The 27,978-nt window shown below is 36.7% G+C and overlaps 2 protein-coding genes across 10 annotated transcripts in view; one reads left to right on the top strand and one right to left on the bottom strand.

The window, feature by feature from the left end:
• LOC117400387 (disintegrin and metalloproteinase domain-containing protein 22-like) overlaps nucleotides 1–6,120 on the top strand; it is a 110,495-nt gene extending 104,375 nt beyond the window's left edge. For 7 of the 8 annotated variants that reach the window (XM_059022477.1, XM_034000270.3, XM_034000277.3 and 4 more), the window contains 2 exons: nucleotides 3,290–3,413; nucleotides 4,117–6,120. In XM_059022477.1, the coding sequence (XP_058878460.1) occupies nucleotides 3,290–3,413; nucleotides 4,117–4,137 (145 nt within the window). In that variant the 3' untranslated portion in view covers nucleotides 4,138–6,120. Of the gene's footprint in view, nucleotides 1–2,847; nucleotides 3,414–4,116 lie in introns of all 8 variants that reach the window. The other variant, XR_009328473.1, reaches the window with a different exon arrangement.
• On the bottom strand, nucleotides 6,022–27,962 carry gtpbp10 (GTP-binding protein 10 (putative)). Of its 2 annotated transcripts, none has more exons than XM_034000282.3 (10): nucleotides 27,718–27,962; nucleotides 25,730–25,893; nucleotides 21,940–22,031; nucleotides 21,311–21,455; nucleotides 21,076–21,149; nucleotides 18,240–18,292; nucleotides 14,987–15,094; nucleotides 13,933–14,010; nucleotides 10,148–10,271; nucleotides 6,022–8,954 (listed from the first exon to the last, which is right to left on the bottom strand). In XM_034000282.3, exons 1-10 carry the CDS (start codon nucleotides 27,748–27,750, stop codon nucleotides 8,701–8,703), a joined length of 1,125 nt encoding a protein of 374 aa, XP_033856173.1. In that variant the 5' UTR covers nucleotides 27,751–27,962; the 3' UTR covers nucleotides 6,022–8,700. The 2 variants fall into 2 exon arrangements, with proteins under 2 accessions (XP_033856173.1, XP_033856172.1); XM_034000281.3 differs by having other exon boundaries at nucleotides 25,700–25,893; nucleotides 27,718–27,961.
• Nucleotides 27,963–27,978: the final 16 nt, after the last annotated feature.

The following is a 27,978-nucleotide window of genomic DNA, read 5'->3' as shown; positions in this document are numbered from 1 at the left end:
CTATAACCCTTTTTTTTCAAATGACAATTATTTCATTTATAATTTGAATGCATGTAATTGTGTTTGGGTGAACAGTTGCATTTTTAACCTTTAGCAGTGACTTTTATGCAGCTTTGAGTTTCAGCTTGCATACCCTATTAAGATTCTGACCCACAAGCCATTCAGATTGAAACAGTTCACCTTGCAAATTGGCTGGGTGAGTCAGATATCATTTAAACAAAATGTTAATATTAAACTGCAGCTGTAATTTTCCATGCAGATGATTAAATTACCATTAAAAGATGAGAAATGGTGGTTACATGTTTATAAAACTGTAGAATAAATAGACATCAGAGTGATGACTTACTTTATATTGTATATGCCTGTAAATTGTAAATTAGTGAAAACAATTGCATTTACTTTTTAGAAAGGTTAATGTAGATAAAGGGGAGTGATTTGTTTGATTTAGCTTCTTCTTCATCCTTGTACTGTACATGCCTCTAAAAAAACAGAACAATTGTTACTGTTTTTTTTTTTTTTTACCATCTGCTTTGGTTGCTGTGGATTATGTTGTATAAGCTCATATAAATGTGTGCATGGTTTACTGAATTGCTTTCATTACTGCTATCATTGCCGGCTAAATCCATACACCACTGTGGCTTACCTGGGCTGCCTCTGTCTGTTAAGTTCACTTTCCTTGTGTTTATGTGTGTCAGTCAGACTTCAAAGGTGTTTTAAGTATGTCAACACCTTTGGAAGTCAACAAGTGCAAGTATTCACATGCCTGGTCTGTTCAGAGTACATGTTTGTCACATCCGTCTGATGAGCTAACTTTATCTATATCTGGCTACATTAAGCAATCAACAAACATCATTCTGTGTTTTTTGTTTTCATTACTTGTTGTTATGGCCGAGTGAAATGTTGGTACTTCCCATGATATAACAGATGCACTGTAAAATTCTATGAAACCATTATAACATGCTTCTCTTTTGAAAAAGTATGCTGTGATGAAGGAATTCAATCAACATAATTTTTGAGAGCTATTATTGTTATACTATTTACACCTGTAAATCTCAAGTTAAGTGTAGCTGAACACTTTCTCTGATTTTAATAACAAAGACATGTGGCAGAAAGGTTAGGCTACTATTGTTAGTTTTGAAGTTGTGGATGAATGGTTTGAAATGTTCTCTTTCTATTAGTTATTTGCTCTATGGAAATGGAGTGCTTGCTTTGTCCAGTTTGGAAGGTGATACACATCAGCTATTGACCATGTTTTGTGTTGTAATGTGCAGTGATGTGATCCTGGAGTAATCTACATGATCAATGTAATTACAAATAAAAGTGTTGCATTTAGGTTGACTGCGGGCTTGTCTTCTGGTGTTAGAGCAAGGCGGCAGTTGCTGTGTGAGAACTCACTAGGAATTACTTATATCTCTGGGACTAAGTGTTTCACATAGAACACTTTGTGTTGTACCAATGCTCTATAAACTGTAACTAAAGAACCTTACCTACATTACCAGTCTTTGGATGCTATTGAAATGGATCTAGTTGTTGGAAACCTTCAAACTTTGTGCTAAAGTGTTATATATTTGATACACATGCATGTTTGTAGTATAATGATTGTGTACTAGGATTTATTAAATACATTGGAAGTATTTATTTATTCTAAATGTTTGACAGTTTAATAGAAGCAACCACTATCTGTTCAGGTATAAATGCTGGCATTTCTGGTCAGTCAGGGTGATAGAGTTTGAGGGATAGCTTGAAGCCTAATTAAGCTAAACTGGTGCAGTTTACCTTTTTTTATTTGTGTCTGTGGCTTTAGATGCCAATAGTTAGTTATTAGTAGTGTATATAGTTGTATTCGTTTTGTTCTTGTTCTTAATAAAGTTGCACCAACTCCTTTGCCTGCTTTCCTGCATAACATCACACACCACTGGCTGTGACTTCTACAATTTGGAGTGCCCAATTATTCAACCCGGCTCGCTGCTGAAACCCCTGCACTAACTCAAAATGTGTGCCGTCAGCCACCGGCTTTTTTTCGCACTGCAAGCACGTTGTGACGCCATTACAGAACTACAGCATCAGAGGACCACGCAGTTCTGAACTGCACACAAGCAGGCCTGCAGGTGCCCGGCCAGCCACAGGAGTCGCTGGTGCACGGTGAGCCTAGGATTCCCCAGCCGACCTAAACCTACAGTATTGAGGAATTGATTTTGCGTTGAAAAACAACCGTTAGTTTATCTTGATATTTTGCCATGCAATGGAAAATGTCTTTGTAGAAAAAATAAAAATAAAAAACCTTCTCTGCAACTACAGTACGTGTTCTGCAAATGAGTATCACGTGTTAAAAAAGGAACACTTCAAATAAAACAAAAGTTGTGATAGGATCGTGTGTTAAAAAGAATCCTTCATGGGTGCTCATGGTGCATTAGAGGGCTGTAACTAATGAGCCTCACCTACTTTACCACTCATTAGACTTGCACTGCATAAAGAACAATGCAGTATCCTCTATCACCTACTAGGAGGTTAATGGATAAACCTCAATGGATCTACATAAAGCATCACGATGGACGCCCCACTACAAACAAAGCAGCTTTTAAAATTGGACCAGCCACTTCAGCTGGTGTTTTGTGAGCATTTGGGAATGGAGATCCGAAGAGAGGTACATATCTTATTTAATGTCTCAAGAAATATGCAAGGAAAAACGTTTACTGGCACATAACTCAATGGGATTTTATTATAGCCAATTATTATTGTTTGTTTAATTTTTAACCCAGCGTGAAGTATAATACAGCAGAACACTTTGTTAAATGTAGTGAAATACATTGAAATAATGGTTTTATAGAATGACACTTTTTTTTTTAGTAGGTGGAAGACTTCTGGTTATCTACAGCTACAGCACGAGCAGGCTTAGGGCTGACTTAATGACACTATCCCTTGACATGGGAGGAAGAGAATTAGGTTTACATGTTTATCAAATATCATGTGCTTAACTAGATACATTGTGAGGGAGCTAGGTTTTTTTGTATAAAAGTTTGCAGTTATCAGACACAACAGTGCTCGATGCACATGTTTATTTCAAATGCGGGCTTACAAAGATTTAGAATATGTATGTAGTTCTCTTATAATATTACCATCTGACAATGGTTAATCATTGCAGCCTGCACAGTTTCATATTGCTCCTATCCTCACACATTGAACAATGCTCTCATGTAGCAGACCAGTGCTGTGGCTATGATGTACTTGGTATTTATATTGCTGAAGTCTACAGTGGTGCTCAGTGACACTGTTTCTTTAACCCTTCCAGGACATTATCTTCAGCCAAATCCCCAACTTCATCAACTGGCTCCATTGCGTCTAGTAGGAAGTATCCATACCCCATGCCACCCCTTCCAGACGAGGAGAGGAAAGCTAAAAGGCAAAGTGCCCGGGTAAGAATATTTCGTATATCCAAACCTTAGAACTCTAAATTGGGAAGCTCCATTCCAGGATACTACCACATCCAGATAGAACGAGTTAATTAAATGAAAGGAAAGCAAAACATTGCAAAGGGAGACACATAGGTTTAAGATTCAAAGTATATAGACACTGTCTACTGGTTTTGTATCTCAAGAAAACCCTTGCCACAGACTCTTACCTTCCCATTACAGTCAACTACTAGAAGGTAAAACCCTCAGGGTTTTTTTTTTTTGCTGAAATCTATCCAGGTAAAACATTAATAAATGTTTAAAAAAAGTGCTTGGTTATGTTTTTTAACATCTTTTAAGGTGAAAGTTGCAAGAAATATATCTAAAATGACCCCCGAAAAAATAAGAAGCTGACAGTTGACAAAGTAAAATACTGGATATGCTCTTGTCAAAGGCCTGGTTCTAACTGTTGCCCTAAAATCTAACTAAGTCAAAAATCTAATTATGATTTGTTGTTTTAAAGCACTTCAAGCAATTTTACCAACAATTCAACAATTTTGTAATTGGATATCTCTTGTTATTTTAATGGTAAAATACTACCACATTGAATAGCCAGTGTCAGAGACAGAGCCTGCACTTCAAATGCCAGTAAATCCTATCCAAGCATAATTCCTCAATGAAGTGTTGACTTCTTTAATGGGATTTCATTTTTGTTGCCCCCACACAGCTATGGGAGACGTCAATATAGAGCTCTTCTTCTTTTCTCCGGAACTACTAGACTCCATTTTCTTCCACTTTTATAGAAAAATCACTCTGTGGATGTCCAAGAATGACCTGCTTATTACAATGAACCTTTTTGAGAGGATGCTATGTTAACATGTTGTGCCCCCCTTGAGCACACATTCTCAGCTTCAGACTGCATTTCCGAAGGAAACAGAACATATACCGTCTATATATAAATACATTATAAAAGAATCAATCAGCATGGCATTAAATATTTTGGGAAGGAATATTTCTGACCGCCAAGCCCCCTGTCCCAAAAAATGAAGAGTTCTCTTTTGATTGGTGTTGTATGGAATGCAATTAAAACAGGACACTGTGAGAAGGATTTATTTACTGTTTTGAAGCATGCAATGACTGTAGAAATAAAGCACTGTATGCATGAAACCTGTTTATCAATTTCTGTAGTGTTTAAACAACAAAATGCATTAGACGGTAGCATGTGGGAGATGGAAATGATGTAGGATTTTAAACAATTTATATTTTCACTTTTATGATACTCAACACAGCCTTTCTCATTTCAGTGGTTACAGGCAAAATATGAGCCCAGTTCTGTTGTATTCTTGCGTTGTTGTTTTGAATGTTTTGCTATCAGTAATGTATTGTAAATATGTACAGCTCTGAAACAATGATCAGACTGATTCTTTTATTCGTTTAAAGTTTTTTTTTTATGATTACTTTCAGAAATGTTTCACTTTGCAAACAAAATTTGGCAATATAAACTTTAGGGGCTTTGTCTAAAAGCTGGAAAAAACAGTATTACTAAGCTTGTATACTATTACTGTTTGTTGCTTTATGCTTTCCCCTTCTCATGCACGTAACTAATTATTGTAACTTGGGGGGGAATCGAAACATATATCACAGTACTGTAAGAAACAGGAATTTCAAATGGAAAGTGTGTAACAGGATCTAAATTATTGATATGTAATGGAAATTAATAGTGAATCATATTATATATTTACATATCCAATACTGGCTAGGAGGGTTACACGTTTAATCTGATGGGACAACAAATACATATTTGGTAACAGAATCAGCATTATCTTGTTTATAAGAAAAATAATTAGATTTCCTATTTCCTGATGCTATTGCCTGGGTTAGTTAAACATCTTGCACGGTCAGATAGAGAATGCACTTACATAGAATAGTTGTTTTACCGCACAACCTTTTAAATAGAGCATTTAATACACAACATATTCAGATATCCTGTGTTAATAGGACCTGCTTTGTTACAAATTTTGTAACATGGCAACAGATAACTCAAATACATCCTATATGTAATACCATATGCTTTACAACACAGTTTCACAAGAATGTGGATTTGTGTATCGATGTAGGCAGCATTATGAATATTATTACTGTTAAACATAAAAAATGTTAATCATAAATATATGAACATGAAAAAAAATAGCTGAATGACTGAGTGCTGCTTTATGTATAAATGATAATAATGGACTCTAAATATTTTGCTGCTCTATTTTGGAGAGTAACTTACCAACAGCTTTGTTTTTCAGTATTAAATAAGAATACAGCTGCACTTGTTTTTTAGAGAAAGTGTGTTTTTTTTTTTGAGACCTGATGACATTTTTTCATACCTGCTGATTACCATGCAAGCGAGTGACTTCACATAAACTGTTAGAAGAAAAAGTAAATGAATGGACCATTGAGCTTGAATGTATTAAACTCATGTTACAAGGTCTTAAAGTCTGTTCTCACCGTAGTGACTGGAATAACACTTGCATCTTTAACTTGCTAGTATCTGCTGACCTGCATTTTCTATTTTGTTTAGGTGCACATGATTTGCAACTGTAAACCTCATTATCGCAGTCTTTTTCTGTACTGTAAATAGAGCAACACTGTAAATCAATGGCCATGTTGTTTTTTTTTTTTCTGAAAATATGAATTACTTAATCTTGTAATATATTTAATAAAACATTACCTTTCAGTGACACCCTGGCTCTGGTATCTTTTATTTGACACCCTAATGCAGTAAAACTGAGAAACATATTTTAATAAATCCTTACCCAGAATGTTATTCAGCTACTGCACATGGAAATTTGAGCCCCCATTAATCAAAGGCATCAAGCTTGTAGTAACTACAGTCTTACATCGATTGTATTTTACAGTTCCTAAAGTGTTCACTGAGGTTGCTAAAAGATCATTTGTTTATTTTGCTCCTAGGTCTTGGAATGACTTACAGTCTAAACTTAAGTTGCAGTCCCAAATAACTTTAGTACAATTCCAGAGTAAGCTGCATGATTATCCAATAGAGAGTTGTGCTTGTTTTAAGTAGTTGATTACACCTGTCACTAATGGATTGTCACTAACTGATTGTTTATTCTATTGAATAGGACTTGTCTGAGTTTTGAATTATTTTATTTCTGTATTTGTTTTGTATTATGTTTTATCATACTGCTGCTACCTTTCTTGGCTACGTCTCACTTGCAAAAGGTATTTTAATCTCAATGTAATTTCCTAGTAAAATAAAGGTTTCATAATAATAATAATATTTTTCTCACTTTACATTAAACACCACTACTGCATATTTGTGTTAACAAAATGATTTGCACCCCCCCATCCCATGATAACAGAAGTGTGTGTGCATGTCTGGGGGGGTTCCGACAAGCTTCAGGCTGCTGCCCAAATTAAAACTTTGACATCAGTTCTGTTCTTTGCTGTGCCTAATTTCCCTTGGAACAGTGTGCTGACCAGTTAATCAATCACACTAATTTATACATAGCTTGTTACCTTATACATCCACGAACACCCGTCCTGTATTTTGCACTGCTAAATCAACAATAAATATATTTATAATAAATATAATTTTAGTATTGTTTTTAATAATTATATCAATACAATTTGTCTTTTTAGTTTACTTTGTAGAAGACTGCTCCTTTCACCCCACTCACTCTCCTTAAAATAGTTCGGGAATTCAAATAGGGCACTTGTTACACCCATGTACTTAATTATAAAATTGACCAATTATACCCCTCAGCACTTAATGTTTTTATTATACCTACTAAGTCTGGAAAGGCCCTCCGGGGCCAGCTGCTTAAGATACAAGTCTTTGAGACAAACAAACAGTATAGATATTACAAAAAGAGTAGTACAATAATTATTCACATGTAGTGAACACATACTGTACACAAAGTTGCTTTTGGTATTCCTGGCAATACAGTCATCGTTCACTAGACAGCGCTGGGGATTACATAAAGACATTTAGGATAATCTAGCCTGTGTTACATAAACCCACAGCTTGAAACTACAACAGAGGCGCGCAGACAGCACAGTAGCAGAGTAAACATCACAAAAAGGTAAGAGGACTTTAAAATATGAAAATGTAATTTGAAGAACAAACAGGCAGTTAAGAGGCTAGTCGGTTTTCTTTGGCAGTTAGGTAAAAAAAGGAAAAGAAATGTGTTTATGGCAAGCATTCAGAAAATGATTGGGTAGCTCTATCAGAGCATGATAGGTGTGACTGGCATTAGAAATACAATTATCTCAACCCCCCCCATGCCCATAACATAGAGGGGTGGGTGGGAGTAGCTTTAGCCTACTGTGCAGCCCAAATAAAACTTTTCCATCTATTCAGCGCCAAGCTTAATTTCCCTTGAAAATGTCCTGAATAATGAATCCATTGAACTTATTTAAACTATGGACATTCACGTACTGATATGACTAGCAGGGAATCTACTGTATGTAATTAAAAGTAACTTCCCTTAGAGGGTGTTTCCATTACCAGATATCTCCATTTAATCGTTAGGCTGATACTTTCGGACCTTTTGTTTTGTCAACCTCGCATTTTGACATTTGGGGGTATTTAAATATCAATCACACTCTGTGATTCACAAAGAAGATCTATTCCTATAATTTGCCATCTTAAGCTGTTGAACTAAAAGAAAGGTAGAAATATTGAAAGAAATCTATGAAAAACATTGTGTCTAGAAGTCTTAATCAAGACCTAAAGTTTTTTTTTACATATCTTTAAATTGAGTGTTTAAAATGTCTTATAATTAACAAGCCAGACTAATGTATACAGTGTCTGGGATGTACTGTACAGAAATAGCTTTGTTTTTCATGTTCCTTTAAAACTTGACATCGTTCCCCAGCAGTAAAGTAAAATAATCATAACAAAAAAAAAAATTGGGTCTGCGGTGGGATATTATAAAATAAAACAAAACTGTACTTCCTTAGAAACATCCCAAAAGAAAGTATTATCAATTATCACAAAAATCAAGTTCACAATTCCTCATGTGTGGGACAGTCCATTTACCCAGTGTAAAGTGTATTACAATGCATATCACAGGCGTTTTGTTTCTATATAGTAAATGTGTGTATGTATGTATGTCCTGTGTGGCCAGAATAATTTGTAGCTCTTACAGAAATTCTCAGAATCATGTTCCTACCAGGTTCATCGCTCACACCTGATCTAGTAGTTCATACAGAGTTGCTTCTGCTGAATCCTATGTTCTTCTAGTTTCTATCTCTTCAAAGGGCTTGGATTTGTACATTTCTACATTCATACATCTCCTCACAGCTTTGGAAGCACTTGGGCTGTGAAGTTCCTGCAGCTTTTCTCCGTCGTCCTCTTCATTTTGTGAAGTTCCTGCAGCTTTTCTCTGTGGTCCTCTTCATTTTGTGAAGTTGCCTGCTCATCAAGTGAGTTTCTGATGCACTTCTTTAGTTCTTGAATGCCATATCCACTGGATGCTGAGACTGGGACAATATGGTTAAAGTGCAATGTGCACCTTGGAACCACACCTTCAGGAAACAAGTGTACAAAATCTAGAAGAAACCAATCAAATATATAAATAAATAACATTTAAGTAAGCAATTAAAATAAACCACAGCTTTTGGGTTGTCTCTTCAGGCTGCGTGAGACTTCAAAAGCCCTTAAAGATCCTGTATCATAGTTTAATGTTCATATGTTGTACATGCATTCTGTTTTAATTATAAATAATTTGACTTTTATTTAAAAAGTTTCCGTGCTGTGTTTTGCCGTTCTCTTTTTCCCAAGACTCCCCTCCTGCAGGGTTACCTGAGCAAATCTTTTGTGCATTTTCAATTTAGATCCTGGATATAAAATCTAGTCAACACATATGCTAGTCAAAGCGACAGATATTTTATTGTTGTAGTCCTAATAACAACAACAACCACACATTTATTTAAAAAAAAAAAAAAAAGTAAAATGCTGTTCTATTTTATTTCTTGCTGCCACAATACACATGGACGTTATTCAGAGTTGGTTCTATTATTAAAGTAACAATATTGTAACATAAAAAATGAATAAATGGGTAGCCTACGCAAAATGCTGGAATGACAGTATGGACTGACCAGTCTTCTCGTAAGGAAAAGAGCACGAGAGGACAACCGAACACTGGTTCTGACCTCAGCTCACAACTTGGTATTTCATTTACTGTATACAATTACGGTTGAAGTAGGCATTTTACAAACATTTTAAAAAATATGCTTCAATGGTGTATACACACCTAAATACCATACCAAAAAAAAAAAAAAAAAAAAAGTTTTGGTGAAGATACTGAAAATTGGGTAGCACATTATATTACAGGGAATGAATGGGTATGATTTTCTTTTGTACATAACTGGGTTATCAATGGTTTCTGTATTACACAGCACCCATTGTGTAATTACATGTAGTTGGACATGCAATTCCACCCGTCATTTCTATGTAAAGCTTGGTAACTAATTATTACATGGTTATGTTAGCCCAGTAATCCAAAGTTTTACCAAAAATTGTATGACTGAGTGATTGAATAAAAGAACAACAAATGTAACATATCCCCCAACACAGGCATAACAAGCACAATACAGGTCAGTATCTTGGAAAAGTAAACATACAGCATGCCTTCTCAGCTTGACGAATTAAGGGACAAGGGACTGCCGAGGCTGCAAAGGGGTTCATGTTGATCTGGTGGTTTATTTGTAGCTGCACAAAAGGAGGTCGTTTACTACCATACCTTGGGGATGTTGAAGTTGTTCTACAAGTTCCTTTAGCTTTTCTTCTGCGTCTGGCAAATCCATTTTGTTCACAGCAAGGAGGGCTGGCTTTGACATCAGTTCTTCTTTGTATAACTCCAGCTCCTGAAAACACAAATTGACACACTTAGTTTTAACTGGAATTTTAAAAACAGGAGTCCCATTTCTGAAAGGGAACACCTCTATAGCCTGGTAAAAGGTGTTATATTTCTTTACAAACAATGCATTTTGCTTTTACTAAGATAAACTGTGCAGCACAACGCTTAGCTTGCTTCAGATGTGGGCACGAAGCCACTATTAAAGCAGCAGATTACACAGTGTTGGAATAAGGAAGTGACCCAGTAAAATGCAGCAAATTGGCTCATAAGGTTTCAGCAGTCAAGACCCCGTTTTTCTGTCTTAATATCACGTAATCTCCAGCAGAAAGGCCTAAAAAACACACACACCTGCACCACACACACACACACTGTACATTTATGGACTACTTCAACACTAGCCATTCATGTTGAAAACGGCGCTGGCATTAACCACACTACAAGCCAATTTACTGCTTTGGAAGTGCGAGTGCGGCTGGGATATCATAAACCGGACACTGATCTAAAAGTAGGGTTTTTTTAGATCAGTGATGGAGCTTCGAAGTAGGAGGATTCGCTCTGTGATGGACCTGGGAGAAGCCATTTTGACAGAATTCCGTCTACAGACGTAACTATTTCAACCATGAAAATGGCAGGCTTTGGTGTGCTTGTGTGGGATGTACATCAAGATATATTTGAAAACGATCCTCCCAGAAAGACCCTGGAGATTAGAGCTGCATCTTGACCCTCTGGATTACTCTGATGATCACCTGAAGAACTGCTAGAAACAAGGCTGTTCCCGTATAATGAAAGTTCCAAACTCACGGCATGATTTGTATTTAAGAATATAAGAACATAAGAAAGTTTATAAACGAGAGGAGGCCATTCGGCCCATCTTGCTCATTTGGTTGTTAGTAGCTTATTGATCCCAGAATCTCATCAAGCCGCTTCTTGACGGATCCCAGGGTGTCAGCTTCAACAACATTACTGGGGAGTTGGTTTCTAGTCTCCCAGAATTCTCTGTGTAAAAAAGTGCCTCCTATTTTCTGTTCTGAATGTCCCTTTATCTAATCTCCATTTGTCCTTGTTTTCACTATATAGCCCGAGCATTTCGTTTGCCTTTTTTTATAGCTTCCCCACATTGTCTAGATGAAAACATTTCTGAGTCAACATAAACTCCTAGATCTTTTTCATAAATTCCTTCTTCAATTTCAGTATCTCCCATATGACATTTCTAATGCACATTTTTATTGCCTGCGTGCAGTACCTTACACTTTTCTATATTAAATGTCATTTGCCATGTGTCTGCCCAGTTCTGAATGCTGTCTAGATCATTTTGAATGACCTTTGCTGCTGCAACGGTGTTAGCCACTCCTCCTACTTTTGTGTTGTCTGCAAATTTAACAAGTTTGCTTACTGTACCAGAATCAAAGTTATTAATGTAGAACAGGAAGAGCAGAGGACCTAATACTGATCCCTGTGGTACTCCACTGGTTACCTCGGTCCATTTTGAGTTTGTTAGCGAGTTCACCTTGATCAAAAAAGCATTACAATAATTGTTATATGTAGGTAATTCTGAACACACACAAAACGCCAAAATAGCATTCACCAAAGACAAAAAGAATGAAGCATTTACATTGTATCTCATTGTATTTAATTATTTTTGGTCAGCTATATAGCCCTTAGACACATATCAGGAAAGCTGTTTTAAACACACAAAAATCATTAGTGCTATTAAAATAAACGTGCTGCGTCTCCCAGATTTAGTGCTGAGAAACAGTGTATATGTATTACTACTGTATGTGAATGAATTGTGCACGTATTTGCAAACTGAGGGAACACAGTAACAAAAAAACTCACTTTTTTCACCATTTAACAATGAATTGAAGGCTATTTAATTTAACTGTGTGGTGCTGTCTTGCTGTGTCATTTGTCAATCAAACTAAAGTTTTAAACAAATAACCAGAGCTTGGTGATGCACCAGTGCCTTCTACTTTATTGTGCGCTGGAAAGGAAACGTGTGCTAACATTAGAGGATCCTTTTTTTCTCAACCAAAAGTGAAATATCATGAACTGTGACAAAAATTACATTATTGTTATTATATATTTCTTAGCTGACGCCCTTATCCAGGGCAACTTACAATTGTTACAAGATATCACATTATTTTTACATACAATTACCCATTTATACAGTTGTTTTTTTTTTTTTACTGGAGCAATCTAGATAAAGTACCTTGCTCAAGGGTACAGCAGCAGTGTCCTTACCGGGGATTGAACCCATGACCCTCTGGTCAAGAGTCCAGAGCCCTAACCACTACTCCACACTGCTGCTATATAAAAAAATATCAGAACTATAAGCTATATAAAAAAATATCAGAACTTTTTTAATTAAAAGGGTACACTGCTCCTAACCTCTTACCAGCGTCCAGCACCGTCTGTACTGTAACAATCTGTGACGGTAAATCACATCTAAAATCATTATTGTCCACTAACCAGGCAGTAGTTTTATAAATTGCATGTTAAATACTGTCCAGTATTAAATACGCCACCTTTATGAATATGGCCTAAGATGTCTTTGTGATGAACACACCAATAAGTGGAAAATGTAAGCCTAGTTTGTCCACACACCTTTCAGCCACTGGGTGAAACATTATGTAATCTCTACTCTTGTGGCACACTTTCACAGTGTTACGCCTTTACAAACATCACAAAATTGCCCCATGAATCATCTTTGTGACGATGCCACTGGTCACTGAAGTCAAGTACCAATTCACGCGCACTGTCAGAACTGTCGTAAATAATACAAAACATGACGCAAAACGTATGCAAATTAGCAAAATGGTAATGATTCGTCACACACACATGACCTTTCCTTAGCACTACCTTAAATTAACACAATATTCATCTCAGGAGTCACTTAATCAACAGCATCTGTGTTTTCGTCGTGTTTAACTGACCCTGAGCACTGTTCAATGTGCTTTGGTTTCTCGACATCATCAAATTTAAATTAAAACAGATTTAAATTAAATATTTTCACTAAAAAGTGACTTGTCATCTCAAGGTGTCTTGAGGCACACTGATTGGTTTATTAAATCTTTCCAGAACCGCCGTCACATCATTGAATTACTGTGTTATAATTTCCACGAGTGCATCTCATCACTACAAAATGGCATGTAAACAATGCGGTGCTGTTTCTCCAACAAAAAGTTGGAAATCGTTCGAGCTCTTGAAGTGAAGTGGTGGATTTGCTCTTCCAGACCCAAATTACGTTCAAAGATAAGCATTTCTTAGTCTAGTTGGTCTGCCTCACTGTGATTCTTACATGTATCGTCTGCTTTCAGAGATGTACTATTTACCCGTTACTGTTCCTCATTCATTGGTTTGGTGTCATTCTCAAATGGACTCAGTTATTCCCCTATTTTCATTCTGCTGGTTTCTATTTCTATTGTAAGGGTCTCGATCAGGCTTAAAATGTTTAAAGTGAAATGATAAATCTTTGTAATTGTCATTGTGTTAAAAAAAAAAAAAAAGAGTTAAATTACATTCAGCCAAGGAGCTTAAAGTACATTCATTCAGACACGCGTAACAGATATTTTTTGCTAAGCACAAAATACACATATATATATATATATATATATATATATATATATATATATATATATATATATATTTATTTATATCAATGATCTTACCTTTGTTAGGAGCTGTACAGCTTCAAAGGCTGTTCTAAATGGTGTTTTGTAAGAAAGTTGGAATCCATTTACATCAACCTGAAATAATACAGACATGATAAAACCCATCTTCGACCTTCTCAATTTACTTGTAGTAATAAATTCCTGAATACAAAGGGTCATGGGCCTAGTTTATGTCTAGAATGAACACAGTGCTGCACTGCATTATTGTAATTTTGTGTTATGACCCTGGTGGTCAATGACACGGTGGCCTTCAAAACATCTCAGTAAGATAAAAAGTAACCCCAATTTTTCAGTACTGAAGAAAAGGAATTACGTACATACAACCATGGTTTAGCAGCAAATTACCCTTTCACCCTTTTGTATTATGCACATCCTGTCCAGTCTTAGCTTTCTCCAAATGGAACCTAACAGGCAGCATGAGTTTATTTTTGCATCTTACATTAAATGCCACAATGCATCTGAACACTAGAGAATACTACTGGAAACAGGGATGCTTAACTAGAAAGGACACAAACAAAGCATTCTCTATAGCACATTTTAATGTGAAATAGTCTGCCATTGATATGGCCAGAGGTTCATTTGGCAGTGAACAGATAGTATCTCACAGTGTGCTGTATCCATCATGCAAAAACCAATGAGTTCTCTGTGAGTTTAATGTCAAGGACAGGGAGCAAATTTAAGTACTACCATGTAATTCCTAAATTCAAGTGACGGAGATGATGAGCAGGGACCCTAGGAATCCGTTTGCTGTGGAATAGTGTGGATTTTCTGTGCTGGCGGAGAATTTTTTGGTTTTACACTTGGGGCGTGGCAAATTTTGATAACCAAATCAATACCCTTATCATACAGGCAAGTGTGCTTTAAATTTACGTAAATATTCTTGTTCAATAAAACTGCTTCTGGTGCACAGAGGTCAAGGTTGAACGAGGCGCACTGTGATTCATGTTGAAACGTAGCTGCAGTTTACTTTTTATTGCAGAAAACTAGGATCCCTGACGGAGTCATTTTCTCATTTCAGACAACATAAGAATCAAGGACAGCTTCTACTCACCACAAAGAGCAGTTGCTTTGTTCGCTCAACATGTTTGAGAAATTTGTGACCCATTCCTCTGTTTACATGGGCGCCTTCAATCAAACCTGGTAAATCAGCTACAGATATCTGAGGAAGAACACATACTGTAAACACGAGCATGAATGAGCTTTACATTGGAATAAAGGGTTACTTCCATGTTAGCTTGAACATAGTAACACATGTTATCTGCTGTGCTTTTTAACCAAGTAATAAACAATACTAGCATGCCCATAACTATTTCATTCTCTAGTATTTCTTAATATAGGCCCTTAAACACGTCTTAGCATGGCAGCTTCTAAAATAGCAGCTACTATGAAATGTTGGGTGTTTTTATTATTATTATTATTTATTTCTTAGCAGACGCCCTTATCCAGGGCGACTTACAATCGTAAGCAAATACATTTCAAGTGTTAGCAGTAATACTATGTGACTTTTAAAATAGCCCAGTCTTACAGGGCATTCAAAAATATTAAACACAGTTCCATGAATTCTATACAGTACACATGTCCAGGGAGGTTAACAGCCCATACTCTTGATAACTGGACATCAGAGTGCTTCTTTTGCTGTCAACTAAAAATCTTAGGAGTGTGTCAAATGACCCAACTTAATAAGCTGATGATCCAGTGGAAAATATTCAATTTCACAAGTACATTTAATAATAATAATAATAATAATAATAATAATAATAATAATAATAATAATAATAATAACAATAATAATTGCTGATGGGATATCCCTCTGTATTACTTACTAACATCCACAAGAAATGAATCCTATTTGTAATGAATTCTACTGAATAACAAAAAAAATATGAATGTACAGAGTTGACATGAGAAACTCAATGTTCGGAGGAGTCAATGCCACTGAACCTAGAAACTGGAATCTGATTAAAATCCCACTCTGCTTGAATTCAGAATGTATAATGGGTTTTGGAATGGATTCCTCAAATACAAAACTTGAATCTGATCAGACTGTGCATACAGAGCAAATGGTTACCGTACACTTAATTCACACACTCAAAAATAGAAAAAAAGAACTGCCGTTGAGCTTTAATAGGTCATTTTAAGAACAATAAAGTGAGGAAAATACAGAAATGTTGAATTTATTTATGAAATATTGGTGAAAACATTACTGCATATTACCTTTCAGTTGAGTGTGGTGTGGGTCGGCTGTAGTAGCCAGTAGAGGCCACTAGAGGGTGCAAAGCAACGGTGTTGAAATAATAGTAAGTTGTTTGATAGTGACAGTTAGTTTTATGGGTTAGGTTTAGGGGTAGGGGTAGAAATTAGGTTTAGGGTTAGGTTTGGGGGTAGAGGTTAGATTTAGGGATTAAGTAGTTTGTTTTGTTTTTTTTATAATTTAGTCGTTTCCAATTGTTTTTTATTATTTTCTCCCCAATTTAGAATGGCCAATTATTTTTAGGCTCAGCTCACCGCTACCACCCCTGCGCTGACTCGGGAGGGCGAAGACGAACACATGCTGTCCTCCAAACCTTGTGACGTCAGCCGACCGCTTTTTTTCACACTGCGGACTCACCATGCAGCCACCCAAGAGCTACAGCGTCGGAGGACAACGCAGCTCTCGGGCAGCTTACAGGCAAGCCCGCAGGCGCCAGGCCAGACTACAGGGGTCGCTGGTGCGCCGGTGAGCCGAGGACACCTTGGCCGACCTAACCTCTCCCTCCCCACGGGCGGCGCTCGGCCAACTGAGCGCCGCCCCCTGGAAGCTCCCGTCCTCGGTCGGCAAAGGAATAGCCTAGACTCGAACTTGCGACGTCCAGACTATAGAGCACATCCTGCACTCCACGTGGAGCGCCTTTACTGGATGCGCCACTCGGAAGCCTATTAGGGATTAAGTCTAAATAAATGGTGTTAGTAATTGTAAATGAGGTAAGGTGAATGGAGTAACAGTTCAGTTAGTTCTGTTGAAGAAGTTCCAGTTTTTGAATAAAGAATGACAAAAAGAAGCTGAGCGACCACAACGAGAGCTGTAGTTGTATGCATTGAAATTTACTTTTTTTTATTTTACGCATTTCTTTTCTTTAAATTAATATAATAAAAGGTCAAGGATGAGAAATCATCAGATAATCATAAATCAGCATTGTATATGTGAAGTGTTCTAAATAAATGTACATTCTGCATGACAAAATGCACAACTTTAAATGACGTTTACAAATTATACACAAAATAGATATTTCCATTATTTTTTATTTCATTTCCATTTGGCTGTTGCTCACAGGTGCGAGAGCCGTCTCCCTGTACACTAGTAGTTTCCATAACAGCGAATTATGCTTCCATTAATTTTTCTTGATCTCGTAACATGCATTTTGATTAACGAGTTCTCCTTATTTAGTCGTTGAGACAGGAAGTGATGTAGGTGACCTGTGACAAGCTTTTTAACAAGAAATGCTTTCATTAACAACCTCATCGACTCAATTTCAAAGCATTAACGGATTGATTTAATTAATTCATTTGAAATAAAACTCTCGTTACTATACCACAAGTCCGATAAAATACTGGTTGCACCTAACCTCGAAAAAACTGTAAATAATAACAACAACAACAAAAACAACAATAAAAAAAAAACAGTTCTCCAAATTCAGATTCTTTTTAAAACAAATATAATTATTTTATATTGAGTTTTTTCTTGCGGAACATTAAGTGATCTACATGTTTTGGTTCACAAAAATCCAATGGATTTTAAACCGGTCAGAGCAGGTTCAATTTCACCGTTGCCCTCATAAGATTCTAACCCGCCTCCGCTCAGCTCCTGGTTCACTGTGTCAATAGGTACACCCTTATTGTCAAATTGAGCCGTTTTGCATACATTACACTGTAATAATTACAGTAAACTTCAAGCTAACAGTCTAGGGAAGCAGAAGCAGATTTTTGATACTAAAATTAAACATATAAGTTAAAGCAACAAACATTTCACTCTGTGTATTCAGCAAATATAATGGTTTGAGTGTTGCTACAGTATTTTCTCTGAAGAAACAATGGATTCCTTTCACTCCCATTGCAAAAACATATGTTGTAAATTACTTCTTGTTGACGCATAGTACTTAATTACGCATATAATCTTAATTCAATTTCTAAAGTTACTACTGTTGTACTGTGCATTGGGTGGTAATAATAACTTTTAGACGCATTAGCAAGAAGGAAGTGCCTCACAAGATACTGGTGTCTGTCCCTTGAGGGGCAACACTTGATTCTAATCACTGTAAAATACCAACCTGTTTGTAATCTTCAAACATTATTTTTCCTATTTCTGGCCTCAAGGTTGTGACTGTAAAAAAAACACATCACATATATCAATAATGCACACATCTTTTTTTGTTTTTTTTAACCTTATTGAACATAACATAATACAGTACCATATGTATGTTTAGTTACAGATAGCTCTGGGAGTTGTATCATGTACTAGACCACAGTAAATCCAATCCACTTTAGAACAACCACGTTCAGCACTTACAGACATGCTCAAATTTGTTGGTACCCCTCCACAAAAAACGAAGAATGCACAATTTTCTCTGAAATAACTTGAAACTGACAAAAGTAATTGGCATCCACCATTGTTTATTCCATATTTAATAGAAATCAGACTTTGCTTTTGATTTTTTATTCAACATAATATTGTAAATAATAAAACAAATGAAAATGGCATGGACAAAAATGATGGAACCGCTAACCTAATATTTTGTTGCACAACCTTTAGAGGCAATCACTGCAATCAAACGTTTTCTGTAGCTCTCAATGAGACTTCTGCACCTGTTATCAGGTAGTTTGGCCCACTCTTCCTGAGCAAACTGCTCCAGCTGTCTCAGGTTTGATGGGTGCCTTCTCCAGACTGCAAGTTTCAGCTCTTTCCATAGATGTTCGATAGAATTCAGATCAGGACTCATTGAAGGCCACTTCATAATAGTCCAATGTTTTGTTCTTATCCATTCTTGGGTGCTTTTAGCTGTGTGTTTTGGGTCATTATCCTGTTGGAGGACCCATGACCTGCGACTGAGACAGAGCTTTCTGACACTGGGCAGTACGTTTCGCTCCAGAATGCCTTGATAGTCTTGAGATTTCATTGTGCCCTGCACAGATTCAAGGCACCCTGTGCCAGGCGCAGCAAAGCAGCCCCAAAACATAACCGAGCCTCCTCCATGTTTCACTGTAGGTATGGTGTTGTTTTCTTTGAAAGCTTCATTTTTTTGTCTGTGAACATAGAGCTGATGTGACTTGCCAAAAAGCTCCAGTTTTGACTCATCTGTCCAAAGGACATTCTCCCAGAAGGATTGTGGCTTGTCAATATGCATTTGAGCAAATTCCAGTCTGGCTTTTTTATGTTTTTCTTTCAAAAGTGGAGTCCTCCTGGGTCTTCTTCCATGGAGCCCACTTTCGCTCAAAAAGCGACGGATGGTGCGATCAGAAACTGACGTACCTTCACCTTGGAGTTCAGCTTGTATCTCTTTGGCAGTTATCCTTGGTTCTTTTTCTACCATTCGCACTATCCTTCTGTTCAATCTGGGGTCGATTTTCCTCTTGCGGCCGCGCCCAGGGAGGTTGGCTACAGTTCCATGGACCTTAACCCTTTGCGGTCCATTGTCGGACTGGGTCCGACATTGCAATTATTCCTCACAGGTCCTTTGTCGGACTGGGTCCGACATCATTATAGCAACGCAATAAACGGGTGTTTAGTCGTTTTTTCTCCGGAAAAAGCCGAGAAAACCATTCAATTGCCGAGTGGGAGCGACAGGAGCCAAGACAAGTCGAAAAAAAAAAAAAAAAAAAAAAAAAGGCGTATCTCATGAATAGTCATACATGGTATCAGGTATCAGATAACGGGGCGTTCATAGTAAACAAGCTGGCTGAGTGCGTCAGCGCACAGAGACTATCATGGACATTTGCAGAGCTTTTTTCAGATGTTATAGTAATAAAATAATGACTTGGATCGCATTATTGAGGAGTTTGGTGATAAAACGAGTGATCCGGAGATGATCGATCGGTATGTACGACTATTATTATTATTATTATTTATTTCTTACATAGCTGAACGCTATAACAAACGAAAGGGTGGGGCGGGGCTGGAGATGCCTAGTGAGTGCTTTGTTGATATGCAGGGCCATTTAAACCCGTTTGACTGTGAAAAATAATACTTTTAAACAGCGCGTTTAAAATTAACTGCGTGTGTGAAAATTAATTAGACCTGGCGTGCCTGACGCGCAGTTAATAAATGGACTGCAAAGGGTTAAACTTCTTAATAATATTTGCAACTGTTGTCACAGGAACATCAAGCTTCTTGGAGATGGTCTTGTAGCCTTTACCTTTACCATGCTTGTCTATTATTTTCTTTCTGATCTCCTCAGACAACTCTCTCCTTTGCTTTCTCTGGTCCATGTTCAGTGTGGTGCACACAATGATACCAAACAGCACAGTGACTACTTTTCTCCATTTAAATAGGCTGAATGACTGATTACAAGATTGGAGACATGTGTCATACTAATTAAAGAAACTAATTAGTTTGAAATATCACTATAATCCAATTATTTATTATCTTTTCTAAGGGGTACCAACAAATGTGTCCAGGCCATTTTAGAATATCTTTGTAGAATAAGCAATAATTCATCTCTCTTCACAGCTTCTTTGCTTTATTCTATGACATACCAAAGGCATGCAAGTATACATGATAAAATAGCTTTTAATTTCATCACTTTTCAGGAGGAATGAAGCATTATTTCAATGAGCTGTAAGGGTACCAACAAATTTGAGCACGTCTGTATTCTTTGTAACAGATCTGCAATGTGTTTTAAGTTGTTTTGGGATAAATTATATTTCTTCAATGATTACAGCATCTAATTCCATCAAGGAAGGTGGGGGTGGGAATCTGCGAATTCTGGTTCCATTAACACATCAAATTAATCAGTTATTATTTAAATCAACAAGCAGACTCCATTCCAGCTTTCCAGCCACTGAATCTAAGCAATCTGAGTGAACCCTGGAGGTGAAACCTGACTGGCAGGGATCACTGAAGACAACATGATCTTGCAAGCACTGGATCTGTATGCAGTTTGTACTTACAAGGATAGCTTGCAATCTGAGGTCTGGCATGTGAAAGCAAACTCAATAGGGATGACTTGCCAGCATTTGGAAACCTAAATAAAAAAAAGGAACACTTAATTTGAAACCAAGTGTGTGTGTGTGTGTATATATATATATATATATATATATATATATATATATATATATATATATATATATATATATATATATATATAAAAACACAAAACAAAACTCGTAAGCAACAATCACTTACCCCACTAAGCCCACATCTGCGATGAGTTTCAAGTCTAATCGTATTTGTCTTGCCTGAACTTTTTTGGGCAGGAAGCCAGTTGCAAAAGACCCACCACAGCCACCTTGTCCTACAAGTACCCGCTCGCCATCTTGATTCAGTTCACCTGAAAACATTATTCAGCATTTGAAATGACAGCTAAGAAAAGTTTCAAAATACATTCTTACCTCTATTATCTTTATTAACAGTATTACTCGTCCCCGTTTTACACGTCGAAAATAATTTGAACCTTCACTTTTTTTCATGTTAATATCGAATATGCTGCATCCTGGTATGCTGGTCTGATTGTAGCTAGACCGCTGGAGTGACTTTGAATTACAAGGCATTCAGTGATTAGGTACCAGAAAGTAGTAGCAACATTTCACAGCGCTGTCTTTGATACATCTGCATAAGATACAAACAAAGAAACAAAAGGCAGGAGGGATAATATTGATAGTGCTGATAAGAGGCACATCAAAATATTTTTTAATCTTAGTTAGCAGCACAAAAAAATATTTTTAAATCTTAGTTAGCATTCCTAAATGCATGTACAGTTCCCTAATAACTGTCGTATCTCGTGAAAGTATATATTATACTATTACAGTACCTACCTATGACCTTTCCATCATCAGTTGTGACTGAAATGCCAGCTGGAGCATAGACCTCACAGTCCTGTCCTTTATCTCCCTTCAGAGCTCGGATACTGAAACGAGAAACAGAAAAAGTGTCTTCTACAAGTGAATTAAAAAAATAACAACATTCATCCCCTGCCATGGCTGGAAATATAAAATGACATCATTATCATGTAAAAGAAAATCACTGTGACCGCTTTACGTACATGTAATAATGTAGGTGTGACATTAATATATCCCCACATTCTTGTACCGTATGTAACTGTGGCAAAGAAGGGGGGAACCAAGTACTTATCACAACTGGTTCAGTTCTCAATTGAATTACTTAGCCCCAGATTCTGAAACTACAGGATGTCCTAATCAACTTTTTCAAAACATCAATCTCCAAAATGTTCAAAACATTTTACATGAATGATTTAAATGAGTAAACTTTTGGCTACTGTCTGTTTTGGCACACAGACAATAAGTGGTTGGATATTTCATACAATACCTAGTAAAAAAATCAGAGCTAAATATTATTATAAGGTTTGTTTTCATTTCTTACATTTTAGAAAAATAGCTGCTTTACTGGATATTATTATTATTATTATTATTATTATTATTATTATTTATTTCTTAGCAGACGCCCTTATCCAGGGCAACTTACAATTGTTACAAGATATCACATTATTTTTACATACAATTACCCATTTTTGCAGTTGGGTTTTTACTGGAGCAATCTAGGTAAAGTACTTTGCTGAAGGGTACAGCAGCAGTGTCTCCCACCTGGGATTGAACCCACGACCCTCCGGTCAAGAGTCCAGAGCCCTACATATTCAATATGCAAACCAACATCATTCAACACACCATTAAGTACGAATATGCTTCTGGTAGTGTTGTTTTCAGTAGGACATGTTACTCCACAGAATGCCCTCTGAGTGAGTGAGCAGAGTTCTCTTTCCTTCGGCATTCCGGCATCTCACAACAACATGACACCCCAGAGTGTATTGTTAACAGTTATTAAATATGTACTAGGGGAGGGAATTTCGAATAATAAGATATTCGAATATACCAAGAATAAAAGTTTCAAATACCCGACCTCTAATTACTCAACACTCAAAATACTTCAGCATGTTGCCATTTTCACTGCTCATTTATCCCTTAGCCAATAGCAGAGCAAGTAATGAAGAGCACCCGCCTCCTGTCAATTATCAGCGAGGTGACAATTGTAGCGTCTGATCACTTTTAACTTCCTCCTCTCTCAAAAATATTGTGCCAAGTTTTTTTTTCCGGTGTAGTTAGCGCATTTTAGAATTGAACGAGTATTCGAAACTTGACCAAAGTATTTGAGTAGTAATTTTACTTAGAATACTCGATTATTCAGACTCACCCCTATTATGTACTGGGTATGTTTTATTAACTGAACAGTTGCTGCTGCTGCAGCTAACAGATGAAAACATTTATAATGGAAATGTAATTGAAAACTGCAGCTGTGACATCACACAGCCAACTGTGACAGAGTGATAGAGATACCAGGGGTGTTTTTTTTTGGAAAGTCAATCTTTCGAAGGTCCATTATTGGTCCTATTAAAAAGAAGTTCAGTGAGTCGTATTGGACTGCTGTCATAACATGTTGGCCAGTCATGAGAAAACTGCACAAAAGATGGTAAGGAAGTAAAGCTGGACAGAGTGTGGTAAAGCAAATATATGTGTGAGTAAAATGAAGTAAGATTAAACACAGGCGAGGTTACTGGGCAGGGTACACAAGAATAGAACACAAAAGAGCTACTATAACTAATAAAGAATACCACATGTAACAAAACATCATACATTTCTAAGAAACAGTGCTTTCACTGAACACTTGAACACCAACCATCAGAAAAACACATTTTACATGACCAAGAATGTACCACCTGAAGTATTTTGTTTTGCTCACGAAGAATGCCTGGACTCAACTGTAAAGGAAACAGACACTGAGCTACCTTCTGAGGCCTAGTTTAGAATGAATGTATGAGTGAACCTTAATGTCAAGGGAGCAGTAACATTTTAACAAGACAGATTGTAAATGATAAAAGATGTTATCAAGTGGTTACTCAGACAATTAGGGTCTGTGAAACCAGCTGTATAAAAGTAACGATAAAATGTAATTTTATATGTGCTCCCAACATCATTTAATCCTATTCAGATTCAAAACTCACAAACATTATGGGATTATTTAGCCAATTAGCTTTAATTATTTAAACTACTCGCGTAGAATTTTTTAAGAAGCCCATTTGAAATGCTGAAGTTCAGCGTGGGTGACAAAAGTCTCAAAGGATTATAAACTGACTATAACTGCCATTCACTGGTTGTAATGGGGACCTAAAGTCTGTTTTGTTAATATAAATCTGTGTGATTTTCATGAAATTTTCTTCTATTTTTAAAGCCTATTATCATAGTTTAACTGTCATAGGTATGATTTGCACAGGACTAAAAACCAGGTGTCCTCAGAGTTGGTCAAAAGCACAGGATGTCTAGTAACCTCCCAGACGTGGATTCGTTTTCATCAGGGAAAAATTGGTAAATTAAAAATTAATGCTGTGGCCAGAGAAGGTGCTTTTGTGCATGATTTGTACATGAATCAGATGTAAATAACTCACCAAATATGAAGGAAGAACAAGGCGTATTAACAGAGCACCTTTTCGTTTCGTTGTACCTTCTTTTCCAAAGACTGGAATAACCATTTTGTCCCTTGAGAGATATGTATTTCCATACATGCCTTCAAATGCATCGTTCAAAGCATTCATTTTTAAGAGTCGCCAATTATGTTTTTTATTTTCGCTGTCCCCAATTTGGTTATGGCCAATTGTAGCGTTTTACTGAACTGTACTATCTCAGGACAGATCGTACCAATTTTAATATTATATTAGGGTTTATTATAAAGGCTGATAATTGCTTATATAAATTCTAATATAACACTGACTTGGTCGTTTCGCACTGGAGTAAAAAGACACAGGACGCTTGTGTTTGATATTTTACAGGTCCTGACATCCTGTAATAAAATCAGAGGACCTCTGATGAAGATTATCTGGTATATAAAGAAATGGACGGTTCGCACGGGACTAAATTTTACCAATGTCGGTAGAAATTCAGAAACATCCCATTCATGTGGTGATTTTAGTCCTGTGCGAAACGGGCTATAGTGTTGTACATGTAGTTTATTTCAATTATAAACAATTGTAGCTTACAAAGTTTTTGTGCTGTGCTTTGCCTTTCTCTCATTTTCCAATTTCGGAGAGACCAGCCTTGTTGTTGGGTTACCTGAGCGAATCCTTCGTGCATTTTCGATTTAAATTCCAGCAATCAAAGTGCATCTTGAAATAATCTTCAAAAGACTGGAGGATTCACCACATAGAAGTAACCTGTCATTCAAACACTGCCACCTTGTCAGTGGAGCAGTAGGACACTCTGGTTAACTTTATTCTTAAAATCGTGTTTGTTATAAATATATGCAAATTGTTTATTAAGCACAGCATTTACAAGAGCTGTGGTCCTGACCACAGTTGAGAATAAAACAGCATAACAAGGTCCAGTACATCTTACAGGTACTGTTACAACTGTTACTGGCTCTTTAAAAAGGCTACAACAGCCTACAACACTTTCATGAATATCAAACTGTATTTTACTAATCAAAAGAAGACTTCATAAAAACACTGTTTGAATCACTCCTGTTAACCCTTTGTGAAGAGGCCCCACAATGTTGAAAACATTACCTACTTACCCACTGTTTTTCCCAACACCAGCTACAAACCTCTTCTGTGGATATTTGTCCTTGATTTTCTTCAGGGTCATGCCATCTTTGGCAACAACCCAGACATCACCTCCTTTACCACCTTGTCCACCCAGTCGTGGCAGCCCCATGCCACCACTGCCACCTCTGACATACACCCTCAGATTATCCACAAAGTTCCCATACTGCAAGAAATAGAAAACAGACAGCTACAATACAACAGTGTTTCTCAATGGTTGGACGCAGGACTGGTACTGGTCAGCGATAAATTCATGGTCAGTCCCTTTGACTATGAGCACAAAAGCTTTTTAACAGTCTGAGAGGTGAGTGAACCTGATTGTCTTTATTCTCCCAACTAAATATATATCCTACTATTACTGAAAAAAAAAACCAGTAACTAGTCATTACTGCTTTACATTTTTGTCTGACAATAAGAAATGATAACATTTATGTGGTATTTTTTAAATTAGAAACTTGTATTTATTTAGTAGTCCGCCACATTACTGTAAAGCAAACAGGGCTCTACAGCATTACTCACATTCTTTCGTAAGCTTTGCGCAAATGCTCATCGCCAAAGCTAATAATTGCTGAGGGTTGTTTACTAACCATATTTTACAGGGCACTGAACAGCTTTTGTTTTTAGCATATATAAAAAAAATCAATCTTTGTGGTAATTGCTTTGCTAGGGTGCATTTAAAAGTAAATTGGAAAATAAATAGAAAAACTCATCAGTGTTATCCACCCTGGGCTTTAAAAGATTACTCTTACTGTAGAATAACAAGTTTCCTCCTGCAGGCTCCCAAAAGCTACTTTACCCTTTCAATAAGGTTACCTACTTTAACCCTAAAGCCGTGTACTTAAACATTGATGCGCTTTTGCCTTTAAGCAAGGCTGACATTGCTATTACAATACGATATTAAATTATGCTAATCTGTATTTGAAAGAAAAAAAAAAAGGCCGGGTCTATTTTCCACTACACACTGGTCTTTGCATCCCTGTGACACTGTTTGTTTTCTAAGCATTCTTAAGATGAAAAAAAACATGTAATGTTTAATTTACTGATTTTATTTTCCCAGGTAAGAATGCTAAATTTAAAAGAACCAAAAATGTTGGTCATTCCAAGTGAAATTGTCCAATATCTAACGTACAATGGAACATACATCCCCAGTATGAAGTTCGAGGGAATCATTAGAATACCCGTCTTTGAAATTTAAAGCCAATATATAAGGCAACAAAATGTCAACACAACAAACTTAAATATGTAACCTGTTATGTAGGAGGTCAATATTATCATCACCAACAACACATTTTCGCACATATTAAATGTGTATCTCAAACGGTTTTTGAGATATTCGGGGACAAAGTGCAGAAGCAAATTTATTTTCCACCAATAAATAAACGTCATGAGTTCCCTCAGTTAAAACCTGCAGCATCAATGCACTTGCTGTAGGATAGTCACTAAATACTGTAGTCTTCAAAACAGTTAATGGTCATGTGCCTCGTTCAGAGGCTACATCCTGGGTGAACGGTGTACCGGCACCGTGTTTTAATTGACCTGCCAATGCAAAATCACGAAACAAGTCCTAAACCACGTGTTCGGAAATTCAAATATACAATTGAGCTGTAAATGAAATGACCCTACCTAGACGTTCCGACCTTCACACGTCCTATTGTACTCAATGCAAAAATACATAATTATTGTACAAATTAAATCATTTAAAATCACCAACTAGTTTGCTTTATCGTTTCTCGGCTACTTAATGGCCAGATTATTTCCAGGGCTTCACAACTACAGCTGCATAAATAAAATTAAAATAGATTCTAATGTTTGTTTGTTTCTTCAAGTTAGATTATGTACTCAGAGAATGATTACCAGCCACAACTAGTTACCTGCCGCTAATTTGTATGTATTTGACACGACACCTTCGTTGTAAACAGCATACGTAACTTTTATTAACCTTAGGACAAATGAATTCACATCATGGTATAAACACAACTACTTTACTAACCTTCCTGTGCAAAACCCTGCTGCACCAAACCATGCTGTATGCAATTGCAACACAGAGCAGACCTATCGTGTGTCAATAACACATTAACGCAGTATTTTGCCAGTTGAAGATAACTAATAATAACGATCTTTGAAAATAAGTTTTTGAAATAAGGTTTATATCTCCAAATGTTACCGCATGACACGAAAAACACGTTGATTCAGAAACAGGAAATGCTGAATTTCAACGAAATTCTATTGGATTGCAAGGATGTCAATCCCA

This window comes from Acipenser ruthenus, chromosome 4 (assembly GCF_902713425.1).
Source record: "Acipenser ruthenus chromosome 4, fAciRut3.2 maternal haplotype, whole genome shotgun sequence".
Classification (NCBI taxonomy): domain Eukaryota; kingdom Metazoa; phylum Chordata; class Actinopteri; order Acipenseriformes; family Acipenseridae; genus Acipenser; species Acipenser ruthenus.
Note: the sequence above shows the minus strand (reverse complement) of the source record. Positions and strands in the feature narration are given on the sequence as shown.